Raw genomic sequence first — 18,467 nt, forward strand, 5'->3', positions numbered from 1 at the left:
GAATAAATGATTTTCATAAATTTTTATGAACACAAAATTTGAAAAAAAAAATTATCATTGAAATATGCTTAATATTCCAAAAAAAAAATGTTATTTTATGTGTTTGTTCATTTACATTGTTATTATTATTATTATAGAATGAATTCATTTAAGTAGATCAACATTTAACATAACTCTTGTAGAGAATTTTAGAAACTAGATAAGAAAAAATCGGGCTTATTCTTACTATCAAATTATTAATTGATGATGCCATTGTTTTGTTGTAAGAGTTTGAAAAAATTTATTATAGACACGAATCATTTGTATGAATTGGTTTGTGTTTACAATAACAACACCGAACTTTTTACGATGAATATCACTTTTACTTCTTAAATTATTTGATATTCCGAATAAGCCCCGGTTACAAGTTTCAATTGCAGAATTAAAACATTCATATTATTTAAAATTTTCATAGAGTTTGTTTAATTAGAAAAAAACTTTTAAAAATTTTTAAAATGTCACATTTAACTCGTTTATGTGGCAGCTTGACTACTTGACTTGAAATTATCTCAAAACTTTACTTTGTGTTTTTACTTAGCTTAAATTCCCTAAGATACGAATATTAATATTTAAGTCAAATAAGTAAAAGTTTGTGATTGACTTGAGTGAAGTCAAATCAAGAAACTGTTATATGAATAAAAATAAGAGGTAATTACCCCATATAAACGCGTAATTGCCGCTCAAATAAAATGTTAAACTAATCGTTTTGGAAATTGCCTATTAATAAAGAGATAACCCAATACAGAATCGAGTGATGAGCACAAATATTCAAAAGTAAATAACTTTAAAATTTGATGTGATGAGCTCATATATTTGATCATATTGTGTATTTTTCGGATAATTTTCACAAATTTATTTTGATTCGATTATTTCTAATGATTTGATTATGGTTAAAATTGCACTCGTTCTTTCAAAAAGTCTTATAATTCGTTTTTTTGAAAACCATTATATGATTTTTCAATTATGTGTATATTTGTAATTATGTATATATTTTTGTACATATATGTGCACTCAGCACAGACAAACCAAATGACATTTCTTTTAAAATAGTTTATTTACGGTTCTCTACCACTCTAATTCAATTCCTGTAAAAATTATGGCATTGTTATATTTTGATATCATCACAATACATCCCTGATTATATAAAATGCCCCATATAAATGAAATTTAAAATGTATAATATTTAAAGTAATACTTAAGCTTAAATGAATTCAATATTATGGTTTTAATTTTTTGTTTTTAAAGCGTTTTTAATTATGTTATTTGTATATACGCAAATTGTGGTTATTTTTAATATTTTATTAGGTTTAATATAACAATATAAATATAAAATAATCCCCAAAATAAGTGGTAAATCACATTAATTATCGGGACTATTCGGGAATGCCGAGCCGGTCAGCTGTATTTTCAACCTTAACTTCACCATCAAATTCTACGATTATTAAATTACGAATACGACTCTGAATCTGACTCTGATATGCTACATAAATTTTTAATAATAAATTTTGTAAATTTACGACTCCGACCTTCACCTCAGATCTAACATTAAAACACCTTTGAAAGTTCGATGTTATGACTCTGCGAAAATATAAACAAAAAATGCTATATATACCTACATAATACGAGTACAACTGTTGACAGTTGAGTTAAAGTGATAAAAAAGAACACAAGAATCAAAATTTTAAAGTACCCTGTAAATTTTACAAATCTTACATACATATATAATATTATCACTGTTTATAACACTGGCAACCATGATTGTATTCTAAAAGAAAATTGTTTTCTTTGCCTTTATTTTTAAATTTTCATTTGCATTTTATTCATTTTCGCTTTTTTGCCAAAAATTTGCTTTTAATAAACAAATTAATTTGCCAAGTTTTTTTAAGTTATTCTATTTTGAGGCACTATGCTTTATACCAAATTTTTTTGATTAAAGTCCGTCAAACCATATATTTAAATATCCGTACACATTATCTATAGAATTTTGGGAAATTTTTCATTGTTTAAGATATTGGGAAATTATGGGAAAATGTGACATATTTTCGTAACCGTTTTCGACTTCCACTGCTCCCAGTTTGAAAAAATTTATATTGGGGTAAAATTAATGAGCGAAATAAATAATTGAGTTTTAAAATTAAATTTTTATACTCTCAATTAAAGTCAAGCTAAAAAATTAAATAAACTCAGAAATCTATTTAGTTAGCAATGACAAATTTAAACAAATTTAACCCACCAAAATCTGGTGAGCCCTGACCGAATTACTCCGATATCTCCCTGTTTTTAAAAAATTTCATTAACAATTAACATTAAAATTTTGAAATAATATTAAAATTAACCTTTCATTTAATTATTTTAATGCGAGTAACATTCCTATAAATTTGTAGACACAACCCAATATACTAACAAAGTAACAAAATTGAACTCAGTCAAACATTTTCACTGTCGATGACCACCCAAATAAATTTGAGTTCTGGAATACAAAAAATACTGTAAACAGATTATGTACGTTCCATTTCATACGTAATTCGGAGCCAATTTACCCAAATTACCATTAACTTCATATTAGAAGGAAAACATATTGTTACAATGCATGCCCTTAAATTAAATTGGAATATTAAGAAAATTCAAAAAGTTCAAATTACTAATTAGTTTAATTTATTTTGGATAATTATTTTTAAAAAAAAATAAATTAATATCCTTTGTTTTAAAAAAAAAAATACCCACTATTTTAAAATAAAGGACAAAATGATGGCATTCACATACGTGGCTCAGAATGTGATCAAAAAATTTTATCAAAAAAAGAATCAACAGGACATGTTTTTTCTCCAAATTATCCTTACCCGTATATACCAAAAACTGTTTGTAGGTAAGTTTTGTGAATTTGATAAAACGTGAACTCAGGTTTGCAGTTGAAAATTTTTAATTATGACAATTTTAAATTTAAATGATTAATATATATATATGTAGGTATTTTATATATGGAATGCAAGATGCTCAACATTTAGAACGTGTAAGGTTAGAATTTTCGATATTCGAAATTCCAAAGGGAGAAACAAAAGAAAAAAGCGAGTAAGTTCTTGTAACCTTTTTTCATTACTTTCTTCTTAATAAATTTGCCCCAAAATCAATTTAATTAAATAATTTATTTTTTCTTATTAATTCTTTGTTTTATAGAAGCAATTGTACCGATGGGTACTTAAAGATTTATTTGAAAGGTCAAGAGACTCAAGATGCTTACGATAAATTCGATTATGAATTATGTGGCAATGAAAATCAATCAGTTGTAAGTGATGGGCCACGATTAGCAATGGTATTTAGTTCAGGTGAATTACAAGGACGTGGTTTTAAAGCAAAATATACATTTGAAACGGAATATAAGATACCTGGAACAGCTGCTCCAGATGGTTCATGTAGTTTCACCTATCGTAGTTCATCAAAAAAGAAAGGAGAATTTAATAGTCCACGTTATCCATCAAATTATCCATCAGATACAAATTGTTCATATATGTTCTTAGCTAACAAAAGTGAACAAGTAACAATTGTTTTTGATCATTTTAAAGTTCGAGCTGATAATCATAATGCTACTGGTGGTGCTTATGGGTAAACATAATTTTTTTTTTTTTTGATTTTATATAATAAACATAAGTACATATATATTTTATTTACTTGAATTATGATAGTGTCAGTGCTTGCTTTGAAGATTGGCTGGAAATATATGTTGTGTATGAAGATGCTGCCGATCGTTTTATGGGAAGATATTGTTCTGTAACAGCTCCTGGACCGATTGAAAGTCCAAAAGGTGCAACTGGTCTAAGAATATTTTTACACACAAATTCCGAAAACGTTGCTAGCGGCTTTAAGGCTCGATATGTTTTTGAAGCTGCTAAATCGGAATTTGGTGATTGTGGTGGAAATTATAGTGGTGAAGACTCTGGTATTATTACTTCACCAAATTATCCACAGAACTATAAAGGACCTGCTAAAGATTTTGCATCTATGGCTTGTAATTGGTTTATTAGTGCTCGAGCTGGCTACAGAATATCAATTAATTTTGAACATTTTTCGGTTGAAGGTGATCCTGGAGGTAAATTTTTTCAAAATTATTTTGTAAAAAGTTGTAAATAATTAAAAAAAAATTATTTTTAAAAATAAAGGACGAGGTTGTCCAGCAGTTGTATTACGTCTTTGGACAAGCATAGACACCGAAGCACCACCTATAGAATTATGTGGTGAAAAGCCTCCAACTGAACACTGGCATTATATTTCACAGGGACAATCGGCTAGATTAAGTTTCACTACTACAGATAAAACTATAGGGGCTCAGGTAATTTTTTTGATAGTAACTTTATTATTAATTTTCTAATTATGTTTTTTCTTTATTATTTATTTTTGTTAAAATAGGGATTTCGTCTTGTTTGGACTGAAATACAAGATTCTGGCCCTGGATCGCCGTCTTCCATATCAATGCTATGCGAGTCTACCTATCATTTTCAATGTAAATCAGGGTACTGTATAGCAGATAAGTTGCGTTGTGATGGTGTTAAAAACTGTGGACCGGGTGATGATAGCGACGAAACGAACTGTGAGTCGTGAGTGAGTCGAACGGTTCAGTTCATTTTTTATTTTTTTCTATTAATTTTTAAGTTTAATTTTTTTATTATTTCTTTTTATTATTATTATTTTTTTTTTTTTACTATTAATAGAGTTCAATTCAGTTGGGTTTTTAATTTATTTTTTCAGTTAAAATAAAGAAAACAAAAAAAAAATTCATTAATATTTTTATTAAAGTAAAAGTTTAGTAAATTTTCGGAAATTTTTTCAAAAATTTTATATTTAATTCTATATTAATAAATAAAATTTTATTTTTTATTTTTAATTTAAGGTCACTTTATCTTAATAGGTTTAGTAGTTCAGTTCTTGGTATATAATAAAAGTAAATGTTCAGTACTTAATTCCATAAAAACTGTACTCTACACTAATACTTACTACCATAATTAAATATGAAGAGCGTTAGAAGCATTAATTTAAAAGTTAGGAGAATAATTTACAGAAATATTAGGTCCATATTTATCTCTGATGTTAATTATTGTCTTTCATGTAATGAAGAATACCGATATAATCTTTCCGCGTCAATTTTAACGTCAAGTACATCTTCTAGTTTTGTATTTCTTCAGGTAAAAACCAGGAATAAAATATTATAATAGAACAAAAATATATTTCACCAGTGAATAAACCTTATTTTAAGCTAAAGGCTCCTCTATAAGTACATAATTTCAGAATTGAAATTCCGTTCTCTTTGTGAATTTCTGACGGTTAATGTCTCTCCTCTAAAATGTTAAATGTTCCGTACAATGTCATTCTGACAAAACAAAATTGTCGGAATCGTAACAATTTGAATGCAGTAAAGCACGGATAAGTGCACACTCTCGAAAATTTTATATTTGTGCACTTACGTGCAATTTGTACTTCAACGTAAGTGTAATTTGTAAATTAAGAAATTAAAAAAAAAAAAATTTTATATTAATCACAAAAGTTTATTGCAATTTACGTCATATGCAAGTGTTAATGTACACATATAATATATACAGCATATGGTACATACATACATATAGTTGTTTAAAAAAAAAAACCAGAGAACGCATTTAAAATCCGTTACATTAAAATAAATGAAAATTATTATTTTTGACAACGCTATGTGCCAGCCGTTTGACAATATGCGGAATAGAGTGTGTATACCTACTAAGAAAACAAGTGATTGCGCTATTGCAGAAATCGTATAAAAATTTATTGAAAAATGTATGGTATTGAAATTCTTGTGTACTTACATGAAATTGGGCACTTACCCAAGCTAATTCATGAGAACTTCTTATGCTAATGGCATATACATGAAATTAATTTTGCGCATTTATCTAAGTTGCACTCAAATGTGTTCTACTGTAGTTGTTAATTAAAACTGTCATATAATTTTAATTTCCAATATAACTATATAACAGTTTTTCAAACAAATCATTTAAAATATAATTTACTGCTTCTAATGCTTTCTCTTAATACGAAAACAGTCATTCAATATTACAATTAAAATTATTGAATTATTTTTGAAATAAAAAATTTTAAACAAATTAATATACAAATTCATCTTCTTTTCTTACATTCGTATGTTATTGTATAACTATAATTAATTATTTAATTTATTTAATAAGTAAAGTTGTTATTTATTATTAAATTGTAAACATTTTTTTCTATAGTAAAGTCGTATATCATTGTAATTTTTTAGATTTTATAATATTTAAGTGGTAGGTACAAAATAAAAATTTATTTAAAGTAAAAATCGTATGTATAACAGTTTGACATCTTATATATAAAGTGATTTTAAATTAAATTTTTTTGTTACATTATTTTTATTATTTCTTCATTCTTATTAATTATTTAACTTTTGTTTTTTTTTTATTACTTATTATTATATTAACAAAGAAACTTGAACCAGACGAACACTTACTTTTCAAATATAATATAACATTTTTTTTAAATATATAAAATAATACTTTTAATATATTATATATAATTTCAATTAAAAAAAAAATACAAACAATAGGTGTATAAAACTATATTTAACATAAATTTTTATTTACAAAAATTTTTAAAAACAAAAATTATAACTGAAGAAATAAGCACCCACCACAATTTTAATCGTATTAATTTTTTTAAAATATTATATACAATATATAACTGTTATATTATTTCTTAAAAAAATACTCTAAGCTAGTGAAAATTACACCTCTTATTTGATATGTTTAATTATGAACTTTTAATGAACTTTAAATTTTAAATAACAATTCAATAATTCATTATGACTTTCCTTACAAAACATTGTCGTATATATCATAAAGGACGGAATCGGCAAAATATTCCAAATTCTCCAAACCAAAGTGATATAAAAAGTCGCGCAATAAATAAAAATTATTATAAGTCTTTGCAAATGAGATTTCTGTTTTCAATTATTGACATTCTAATAAGTTTTTACACTGTTATCATTTAAAAGTTCACACGTCAAAATATTTGTAATCTCGTGTCGTAATTTTTGTAAAGCATGTCGTAATTTTTGTTAAATAAAAACGGTAATACTGTTTAATACAGCAAGCGATATCTGTTGAATAAATAAAATATTATATGACATCTGAAAATCAAATAACTATTTTTTATTTTGAATTAAATTTTTTGTTTAAAAATAAAATAAAAAAATCAAAATATAAAAACCATAATTGAAAAATTCCGGCAAGTTCCCCGCTCAAATCTTTCATTTTTTAAATTTGTTTATTTGTGAATTTAAATGAAATATTACGCAAATAGTTACAAAAAAATAATATAATTAAAGTTGAAAACAGGAAACGAGCAACTTTCCGCGGCGAAATGTCATAATTCATATAAAATCAACCGATATTTAACCGTCGACGGAGAAATAGCCTAAATTTCTATTTTATCGCTGGCGATTTTTTTGACATTATCGCTTTTAATATGTGTGTGACATTATAAACAAAATACTGTACAATCAATTTTGCCGTTCTGTTTTTGTCCTGGGTTAACAACCAAAATTGTTCATCGTTGCTGTTCACTGCTTTAGCTGTTATCAATATATCTCCAAGACAATATATCTCCAAAAACCTCTCCACTTTGCTGTTACGTCTCCAAAACCTCTCCACTTTACTGTGCACAATGAAAACAAACTGGTTTTCAGTTTTGAAGAAGAGAAATTTTGTTTTTTTTAGAAAATGAATTGAATCACATTGTTGATCAAATAAATTGCCATGTATTAGAAAAAGCTTATTCTTATGGCCTCTCGCAGAGTTATATTAGTTATTTATTTATAACTTCATTTTGGTTGAAAATATTAACATGCTTACCGCTAGTTAGTATAAAAATAAGTTTTTATCAAACATTCGATACGAATATTTACCGGCTTATTTTACTCTAATATTTTACTCTACTCTATTTACACTGAAATATTGATGAACAGAAGTTTTTTTTTTGTCTTCCAGTACAAACTGTATAACTCTTACATACTTAAAAATAAAGATGCAAACCAGTTAATCTGATCTTTATTTTTTCACAGGCTTTCACTACATAATTTTTTATATACCTTACGCTAATAAAATTTTCGCTCTTTTCCTTTTTTATCGTTAGTGTTGTTAGCAGTTATAAACAGAATCAATTCGGTTAACATAACACTTTCTTTGAAAAGTTCTAATAATTATTTTATCAGTGGAATTTTTTAAAATTGTAAATGCAATTTCGATTATTCATTCAAAATGATGAGCATAATATAACAAAAAAATATACAAACGGGGTGGTGTCGCGGAGATAAATCTAAAATCTAAACCAAAATAATTTCAACGAGCGCTTTTGTCGCCTTCGAGTCTGTAATAAGAATATTGAATAATAATAATTTAAAACAAAATTTTCTAATTATAAAAAATTGATTCTATTATACACAATCTCTACATTTACTTCTCACCATAGCAGAGAGAAATAGAGAGGAGAAAGTGCGATATCTTGTGCTTATTTAAAGAGTAATTAATCTTGGATATCTAAAACGTAATCTCTTATTTTGCAATAATTCTACTCGTCTACAAATTTTACTCAAAAAGTATAAAATTTTTTAAGAGTACCATAATGGATTTGTTAAACACACACATGTGGATTAACAAAAAATATTTTACTTTTCTATCAAAAATAAAAATATAAATTTCTTAATTTTATTTTCTTTTTGTTTTCTCTTTTAAACTAAATAAAGTTAAGATTTTCTTTAAAAAAAAAAAATTCTTTAAACCTATCAAAACTTTTTTCTTATACACTATTTTTTTTCTCTTTTTTTTTTTCTTCTTTTTTTCTATATTATATATACTTACATAATCTGTTTTACAAAATATTCAATAAAAATCTTCGTATGGATTCAAAAACATTATTGAAAAAAAAATAAAAAATTATTCAGGTCCAAATGGTGGCACATTATTGTCAATTAACTGTCAGCTACTATTTTTGCTAACATTTTGGTCAATTTACTTATTCCTTAAATATCCTAGTCATAATCATAATCCCTAATTACTTTAAGTTGATATTTTTTCTTAATTTTATTTTCTTTTTCAATTATACTACAAAAATCCTATTAATTTTCCTATTCCTTTTCCACCATTTTTTCCTATATTCTTATTATAAATAACTTTTGAATTTGAAATTGAATTTTATTTTTCTAAACAATTAAAAATAAATTTAAAATAAGCAAAAAATAAATTAAATACCTTACATTAAACTATATTAAAAAATGTAAAAATCAAATCAAAAACTAAACCGAGCCAAAAAAAAACAAAAAAACAAAAATATTAAATTAGAAATGCATGCGGCCAAAATATACAGATGAATTTCAAAAAGAAAAAAACAAAAACATTAAAAATCTACATTAAAATTATTAAAAAAAAAAAGAAAACAAAAAATTTGAAATATAAGATCTAAAATGTAAGCAAATTGTTAATTTAACATAAAAATCTGTAAACTGTTTAAACACAAGTGAGTTTATAAATTTTAAAAAAAAATTAAAAAAATTTTTTTTTTTTTTAATTTTACTCATCAAAATTTTATTTGTTATCCTTTACTGTTTCTTTTTATTTTATTTTTTGTTTTTTATTGAAATTATTTCAAGTTTCCATTATTGCCTATTGTAATTAAAAAAAACTAAACAAATAGACAAAAGTGCAACATGTTTGAAATTTTTTTAATCACAAGAACACAAAAAACAACACAAATTTAAATGAAAAAAAAAAAAACAAAAATTACCTTCAAAATTTTAATAAAAAAAATTGTTCCGTTATAAAATTATTTGAGTAATTTTTACCAAGAAAAAGACAAAATTTTCTCTTTATTCTCAACTGAATTAAAGTTTCTGAAATGAAAGTTTACATCTGTCAATTGCAACAAGCATAATGTAATCGTGACATTTTGATTTTCATGAAGAAAAGCTTGTCTACAATTCCAAACGTTGACAATATAAATTCTTTTAATGCAATGTAAACGAATGAGTATTCACCATGCATTAGTACATTGTGTTTGATACATTTCGGATCGTAAAAATGAGTACTAATATATTTATGAAGCAAACATTATTAGACAAAGTACTGGATTCAAATTTTGTATTTTTCGAATAACTTTTATTTTTCTGCAAAAAAATTCAATTTCTGCAAAAAAATTTCAAAAAATCAAATATAACACAACCTAATGACACTAGCAACTTTCTTTCACTTATTTTTGAAAATAAAAAACAAGTTTGCCAATGTTTAATAACGATGTTTTGTTAAATTTAGAATGATAACAAAGAATCAATAAAATTTGTGCCATGAGAAGTGCTGTTTTAGCACTTTGTATTAATTCCAATCTCTTGAAAATACTGCACACAATACGTTAATATTTTCGACAATGACACATTGACATTACAAATCACAATGAAATTCATAAATGTCACACTATGTTAATAAATATTTTGTATGTCAAAAATTATCTTTTAAAATTTTAGTTCACAAATAACAAATTCACTTTATACTACAAATTTTATCAAAATGTATATTGCAAATTCACTTGATAAAAAGAAATTATTTTGTGCAGTAAACAATTTCATGTGGTTGGCAAACAACAGCTAAGATCATGTATAATTCAAAGTTTAGGGGTACCTAAATTACTTTCGATTTTATTGATCATCCGGTGTTGATTGCAGCTCTAATTGAACTCCGGCTTCCAAATATTTGGAACTACATTTGTGGCCAACGACCTAAATAAAGTAAAATTTTGTAAACCGAAAATGAGTTTTGCCAAGTTCACGCCCGAATTTACTCGCTTACTTAATATATTTTTCAAAAGAAATTCAATAAATTATGTGAAATTTCTTACAATTAATTGCGAATTGAGAGAAAATTAACTACTAAAAGAGAAAATTACCATTTTTTGAATAAATTTGAGAAATTAACTTATAAATTATTGTTATAAGCTTAAATCTGATTCTAAAACTAAGCACCGAGGTTAAATCTAATTCTAAAACTTGTATGTATGTTGATTTGCAATTCATGTATTAATTTTTAGTTATACAATCTACACAAAATGCTATTAATAGTAAAAAGTAGTTTTTGTTTTGTTATTTACAGTAACCAGTTCAATAAATAAGTATGTGTTTTACATGTAAAAAGTAAACTGTTGGATAAGTAAACCTTTTATGTGGAGGCCAATTAAAGCTTTTGTTATTTCTATTTTGATTTTATTATACTTACACATACAAGTTTAAGAAGTATATAGAATCAAACCTTAAATTTAACATAAAAATATAATTTTATAACGGAATTAATATTCTTTTTCAATTTATATATGTGTGTGTGTCCATGTATTTTAAAAAGCAAAAACAAAAGAAGAAATTGGCTTAAGTAGCTAAATTTATAATTGCACTCTTTTTTGCATAATATAGCAATCAATTTTTTGTTTCCCGATGAAGTTCATTGACAAAAATGTATTAATTGTTATACAATCGCCCTCATATCCCACCACAAAAAACAAACCAATACCTAAAAAAATCATAGCATGAGCTCCGTTATCAAAAATTTATAATTTTAGTAATTTCAAATCGGAATAATTAATTTTGTAATATTTTTTTCTAAATATTTTTGACAGAACTTAGTCTGTCATTATGTAATTGAAAATAAAATTTTACATTATTCAAATTATTCAAATATATTGCGAAAATTCGCGGTATTTCTCATATTCAACTTGTAAGAAGGAAGTACGATTTTTTCCCCACTCTCCATTAAATAGTGAATCCTAACTTTTTTTTTTATAATTCCAAATATTTAAAATTAAATATAACCTAACATATTTTTATGAAAAATATATTTGCAATTGAATAAGTTCTAAGCGTTTGATAATATTATTTATTTTAACAGAGTAACACTATGTAAATGGCAATCGAATTTTATAGGAAAAAATTTTTATTTGTAATCATAGATCCAAACCACGGGAGTATTCGAAATGTCAAATAACTCCGCTTTTCAATATTAAATACAAAAACAACTAGAATTTCCGATACCTAATGGAAAACAAAACCGAAACGTCAATTAAATGTCAAATTAAACATCGAAATAAAATTTTTTGTCTTTTTGTTTGTGATTTTTCAAAAATATATATGCATATAAGTATTAGACGGCTTCCTTTTAGATTCTGACCCAAATTAAATCGCAATTCACTTCATTTGAGGTAGATATAGTACTATCGCCCCCTGCCTCTTTCAGGTATTTTTTCATTTCACAATTTTTAATTTTTTTTTTGTTTTCACATCACTCCGAATCCAAACTTATTATTTAAATTAAGGCAATTTTGCTTTCAGCCATCTTAATTTTTTTTCTTTCAAAACCTAGACAGAATAGAAGGCTTACACTCAGAATATGAATGACTTTAAAAGTCTACTTAACGAAAAAGTCACAAGCAGCGCGACTCCTGTGGTACATGGTTATTTTCAAATTTTTTATATCAAAAAAAAAAAATTCCCTTAGAAAATCAACGTCCGTGATTTACGCTACAGTCAATATTATCAACTTAAACAATTACAAAACTACCAGAAACTACTAATTTATTCACACTAAAAATTTACAATTTTTCCTTTAAAAAACCCCAAATAATATTTCCCAAAATTCTCTATATTTTTTATGTCATACTATTATTTTCAAATATATTTTATAATTCTCTCTCTCTCTCTCTCTCTCTTTCACTATAAGTCCAAGAGAACATTACATGAGATTTTTCCATTCAATCATATTTTCTAGCTGTGTTTGACACAAGTATTAACAAATAATAAAAAATAAAAGCCTTTATTTACCACATACAACAATTTATTTACATATATATAGCCATTTTTAACATTCATTATTTATCATGAAAATATATATTTAAACATGCATTAAAACCAATTTAATAAAAAAAAAACAAAAAACAGTAGCATAATTCCTAAACATTTTTCTGTGTGTAGTAGTTTTATACTTATTTTTTTTGTTCTTAGATTTTGTATATACTTATGTACAAAAGTATTTAATTAATGCTATTGTTAAAAAAAGAAAACTATTGAAACCAATACAAAAAAAAAACAAAACAAAATATTATTTTTAAAATAAAGTTGGATTACAAACACTCTTATATATATATATATACATACATACAAATCGTAGTTGGCTGGTACAATGAAAGTTATTAATGTAGGTACCTGTTTTAATAAAAGTAGTTATTAAATAAAATTATTTAACTTCTGCTTAAAAAATTTTTTAATTTTTAATGAATATTTTACATCTACATATTATTATTATATTTATAATATCACATTCACACAAACATTTAGATTTAAATGTCCATATATAATATGTCACATCCAAAAAAAAATTAGTAATTAATTTTCACTTTAAAAAAAAAAAAATGTACAATTAATTTAAAAACAAAAAAAAAATCCATGAACGACTAATAATTTTATCAAAAGAAATATTTATTATTATTATTTTTTTTTTCTAAATTTTATAAATTCGAAAAATTTTTAATTTTTTTTCAAATAAATTTGTGCGAATGAAAATAAGAATCTTAAAATCTAACTATATATCTAGCTACTTACATAATATATCAATTTCAAATGTAATTTTTTACGAACCCCATGAAATATGCAATTTTTTTTTCTTAATATACAAATATTTTCTGAATATTTTTTACTTTGTTTCAACTAATATGAATTTATTTTTATTATTAATGTTATATTGATTTAATATTGTTTAATGAAATAATTTATTAAATTGACGGACATTTATTTATTGTCAAAAATCAAATAATCTATAATATTAGCAATATAGAACATAAAGATGAGCAAAATTTCATGACAGTTAATGATTATACATTGCAAATTGCAACCTTAAACTCTCTTTATATATTTTGCTCTCAAATTATTTCTGATTTTTTTTTCTTTCAACTAAAGTTGAAATTATTATCGTAATAGCTATTTTATTTTCACATAAAAAAAATATAAATATTGTATGTCGATAAATGTCACAAATTAAAATAAAATAATGTTAAACAAAAAATATTGTAAATTTTCCTATAAATTCTTAAAAACGGAAAGGAAAGTGTGAATAAAATTTAAATCTTAATAAACTTAATAGTTATGCAATCTAAATATGAAAAATACAAGTTTTAATTATTTGCTTTTATTAAAAAAACAAAAAAGAAATATTTGATAATTTCTGTCAAATTTGTCAACCTGTCAAAAATTTGTTTCGAACAGTCAATTGAGAATTTTAACGTTACACATTTTATGATCAGTAAATTTATATGATAGGAATTTTTTGGAATAAGTGTTATGCACATTAAGTTTATTGAGATTTTATTTTTGTTTATTTGTTATAAAAGTTAAATTATTCCAATACAGGGTGTCTCGTATATAACTGCGCTGCTACTTACCATTGAATAGATCATTTTGAGATGAATACAATACCTCTAATTACAAAAACTTAAAGTGAATTTCCACTGTTTTTATTTACTTTTTGAAATTTTACATAACTCAGGAAACTGTAATCCTGAGTCAGATAGGCGCATTAATAAATTGAACACCACAACCACAGAATAAGGGCTTTCTTATCAATATCTACATTAGTTATACAATTATTTGAACAATCAAATAATTGTATAACTAAAAAACAGAACCTGTTGAGGTATAAACATTATCCCAAAACAAAGGTCTACTCATGATGGTCTATACAAAAGTATATATAGCTGTGCACTTAAATACGAGGCACCTTTTTTACAAAGTTATTGAAATTTCTCAATGGTATAGGTACAGTGAGTTTTTTTCTCTCAAATTTTTAAAAAATAATTTTTTTACATAATTCTTTTTTGTTATTTAATAATTTTATTTTTTTTTCTCCATTTTTTTTTTTTGTTATACCAATAAACAAACAAACAAACAAGAGCGCTTCATTTTGCACAAAGAGTATATAAAAAACGAAAATAATACTAGAAAATTCTTAAATTAGATGTAAAATTTTTATAAATTGGCCATTAATGTTCTTTATATTCAAAGCTTATTCGTATTATTTCTTTTGATCAAATAATAATAAAATTATTAAAAAGCTAAAAGAAAAAAAGATTGTTTTTGTAAATGCATATGAAAGCTAAATTATACCATTTACCTAACAACCAAAAAAAAAAAAAAATACAACTGCATTTTTATTCAGAAATTCTAGTTTTAATTTTTTAATATTCAAAAAAAAATTTTTTTTATTTATTTTATTTCAATATTTTTTAATTATTGTTTTTTGTATTTTCTATCTCCCATTTTTCTCAAAATAACAAAACGATATAAAAAAAAAACTGATAAAAAGGTATATTGGAGGTTCCCAAAGAGGATCACGGCGTTCTAGTAATCGTGGGAATCAGCGCAGGCTCGTTCCTAATTTGTCTCCTATGCACACTCTGTCATCGCCAAAGAAAGCGACGTCACCATAGACAATTAGGTTTACATCGTAACGCAGCACATTATGATTCTACAACTAGTGCCACAGGTAAATTACCTTAATTTGAAAACATATATACAATAACAATATAATAACATAATAATTTTGTTATATTGGTATTGAAAAGAACAATAAAAGTTATAAATTTCCTCAATATTTTTAATTTTTTAATAAATTATTATTATTATAATAGAATTTTCTATTTTAATTAATTTGACCTTTATGATTTTTATAATTTTTTTAATAAATTTTTAATTTTTATTTTCAGATTTTTCGAAACCAAATATTAGAGTTTTCTTTAGTTCTATTCTATGTTTATTATTTCTTTAAACATTTTATTGTTTATTTTTTGCTAATACTTTTTAAATGTTATAATTTTAGTAATTAGAAAAGATATTTTAAATGTTTTATTTTATTCTATGTTTTGTTTAAATAAAAATATTTAAAATTATAAAAAAAATTTTTCTTTGTTTTTATTAATTTTTAGTTTTTTAATATACTATTCACTGATCTTTCAATGACATTGTCACTTGAATGACAAATTGATTTCTAACTGGAATGATGACTAATGCAACTATCCTTGACAATAGATTTTTCATATGCCAAATATTGGGCTAGTCGGTATACATATATCACGAATAGCTCAAATAATTTTGATTTCCAAATGGTATAAAATCAAAAATCAATAATTTCACAAAATTACACAGCTCAATATTTAAAAGATGTCAAATAACACAACGTTGTTTGTAGGGCAGCTGCCAATTTCATTGTTCAAATTATAGTTTCAATCATTCAATGGATTTATTGCAATTGTATTTACACAATGAATTCTCTTACGGATTTTTAATATTCACTTTCAATATTAACTTATTCGACTTCATAATAAAAATTTAAAAAAAAAATCGTATACAAACTGTTTAAACTAATACGCCTTTGTTCATTGTTTGTATTCTTAACAACGTTGCAAAAACTCTAAAGACAACAGGTTCAATTTAAAATTGTTTCGGAGAGGTTAAAATAAACATCTTAAAACTAAATGAGTATTTTGTATATGAAAAGGTATACGAAGGGACACAAATAGGAAGTGACAAAGCCCAAAACACACAAATGTACAAAGGCCCAATTAGTATTTTTCAATCTAAGTCAGGACAATTTGACTGCGTTGGTCAAGTAAAAGCTGATTTGACAAAAAAAAAATCTTAATTAATTTTATTAATGTTATTTTATTAATTTAATTTTATAATGTTTTAAATAAATATTTCAACAATTTTTTAATTTGATTTTACCTTTTTACGTCACAACTGTCACAATTATAAAATTTAATATTCCTTTTCGTCTTGCCTACAATCAAATTTATATTTCTTTAGAATGAAATTATATTAAAAAATTACAAATATTCTCATTTATTTAATTTACAATAAATAGGTTTAAGTTCCAGTAGGCGACATTTACAAGGTGCATCCGGAAGTTTATCGGGTAGTTTACATGGTATTAATAGTGGTACATTAACAATACCACCATTACCACCGGCTCCATTACCACCAACAAGTGTACCACCACCACCACATATATGTATTGCTGGCGGTACATTAAGTAATGGATCTGATGATGATGATGATGACGATGATGATGATGATGCATTAAATCATGATTTATTTATAAATGATGTTCGTTTCGATGATGAAATTATAAATAATGATGAAAATGTTTAACAATCGGTTAATATTTTTAATAAATTACATGTAATGATTTTTACACATCTTTTGGTATTTAAAAATAAAAAGAAATCATACAAATTACTGAAACTAATTAAATAATAAAGAGAAAACAAAAAAAAAAAAAGAAAAATAACAATATTAAAAATACTAAATAAAACAAAAACTACATTGAAAAAGACATATAAAATGAGGAAAACAAAATAAAATATACTTAAAATACTAAATCTATATATACATATATACATACATATATATATGAAATAATATGTGGAAAAGATAAAATATATGTAAATATTTTCAATGCGATGAAAAGAATTTATAAAATATTATTCTACACTACTTGAAAAGAAAAAAAAATAAATTAAAAATAAATTAATTAAAAAAATAAAAAACATACAAAATTAGAAATGAAATTTTTATATTTTTCATACGAAATTAATTAATTACAAATTTATTATATATTTAATTTTGAAATAAATTTTTTTACAATTATAGTCAAATAAAAAAATAGTTTTGGAAATAAATTCATATTATGGGTATTCATTTTATTTTTTAAAGTTATTTTATATAAAATGAATGAAAAATAACTTTTTAAAAACGAAAATTGAAAATTAATTTTTCTAATTCAGAAAAATGAGAGTATAAATAACCAAAGGAATAAAAAAAAATTTGTATAATTAAAAATAATATTTTTATAACAGTTTTTTAAAGAAAATTTTTTCTTTTATAATAATTTTTTGGGAAACTCTTATTTATGCAAATTAAAGAAAATGTAAAATTAATTTCTGTTATATTATTAATTTTTGTTATACTAAGAATTTTAATAATATAATTCTTAATGTTAAAATATTAAATATTGACAAAATAATCCGAAATAATTTTCACAAAAAATATATAATTTAAAAATTATTTTTCTATTTATTATTCAGAAGAAGACATTAATTCCAAGAATTTGAATTAAATTTTGACCCTAATTTGAATTAAATGTTATCGTTATATTATGTACTTCTACATTAATTATCTCTTAAATTATTTTAAAATTACATGCCCCAAATTTTGCAATTCAATTTTACATAAAAAATTTACAGATTTTTAAATAAATATTGTAATAAACTTACATTTATAATAATGTCAAATAATTTGGCAGCAT

General features: G+C 23.9%; 1 protein-coding gene across 6 annotated transcripts in view; it reads left to right on the top strand.

Moving 5' to 3' along the window:
• The window catches only part of LOC129607130 (tolloid-like protein 2), an 87,552-nt gene extending 69,893 nt beyond the window's left edge, over positions 1–17,659 (top strand). Inside the window, exons 7-14 of one of the 6 annotated variants that reach the window (XR_008696796.1) lie at positions 2,779–2,905; positions 3,007–3,108; positions 3,214–3,639; positions 3,720–4,123; positions 4,194–4,363; positions 4,441–4,628; positions 15,468–15,647; positions 15,868–16,003. Coding sequence is in view for 3 of the 6 variants with exons in the window: in XM_055517873.1 (XP_055373848.1) it covers positions 2,779–2,905; positions 3,007–3,108; positions 3,214–3,639; positions 3,720–4,123; positions 4,194–4,363; positions 4,441–4,621; positions 15,468–15,647; positions 17,025–17,311 (1,877 nt within the window). In the remaining 3 variants the exon portion in view is untranslated. Of the gene's footprint in view, positions 1–2,778; positions 2,906–3,006; positions 3,109–3,213; positions 3,640–3,719; positions 4,124–4,193; positions 4,364–4,440; positions 4,633–9,025; positions 9,598–15,467; positions 15,648–15,867; positions 16,046–17,024 lie in introns of those variants that run through there. The other 5 variants (XR_008696795.1, XR_008696797.1, XM_055517875.1 and 2 more) reach the window with 5 other exon arrangements.
• Positions 17,660–18,467: the final 808 nt, after the last annotated feature.

Source organism: Condylostylus longicornis, unplaced genomic scaffold (genome assembly GCF_029603195.1).
Source record: "Condylostylus longicornis isolate FDR11 unplaced genomic scaffold, ASM2960319v2 ptg000026l, whole genome shotgun sequence".
Taxonomy (NCBI): Eukaryota; Metazoa; Arthropoda; class Insecta; order Diptera; family Dolichopodidae; genus Condylostylus; species Condylostylus longicornis.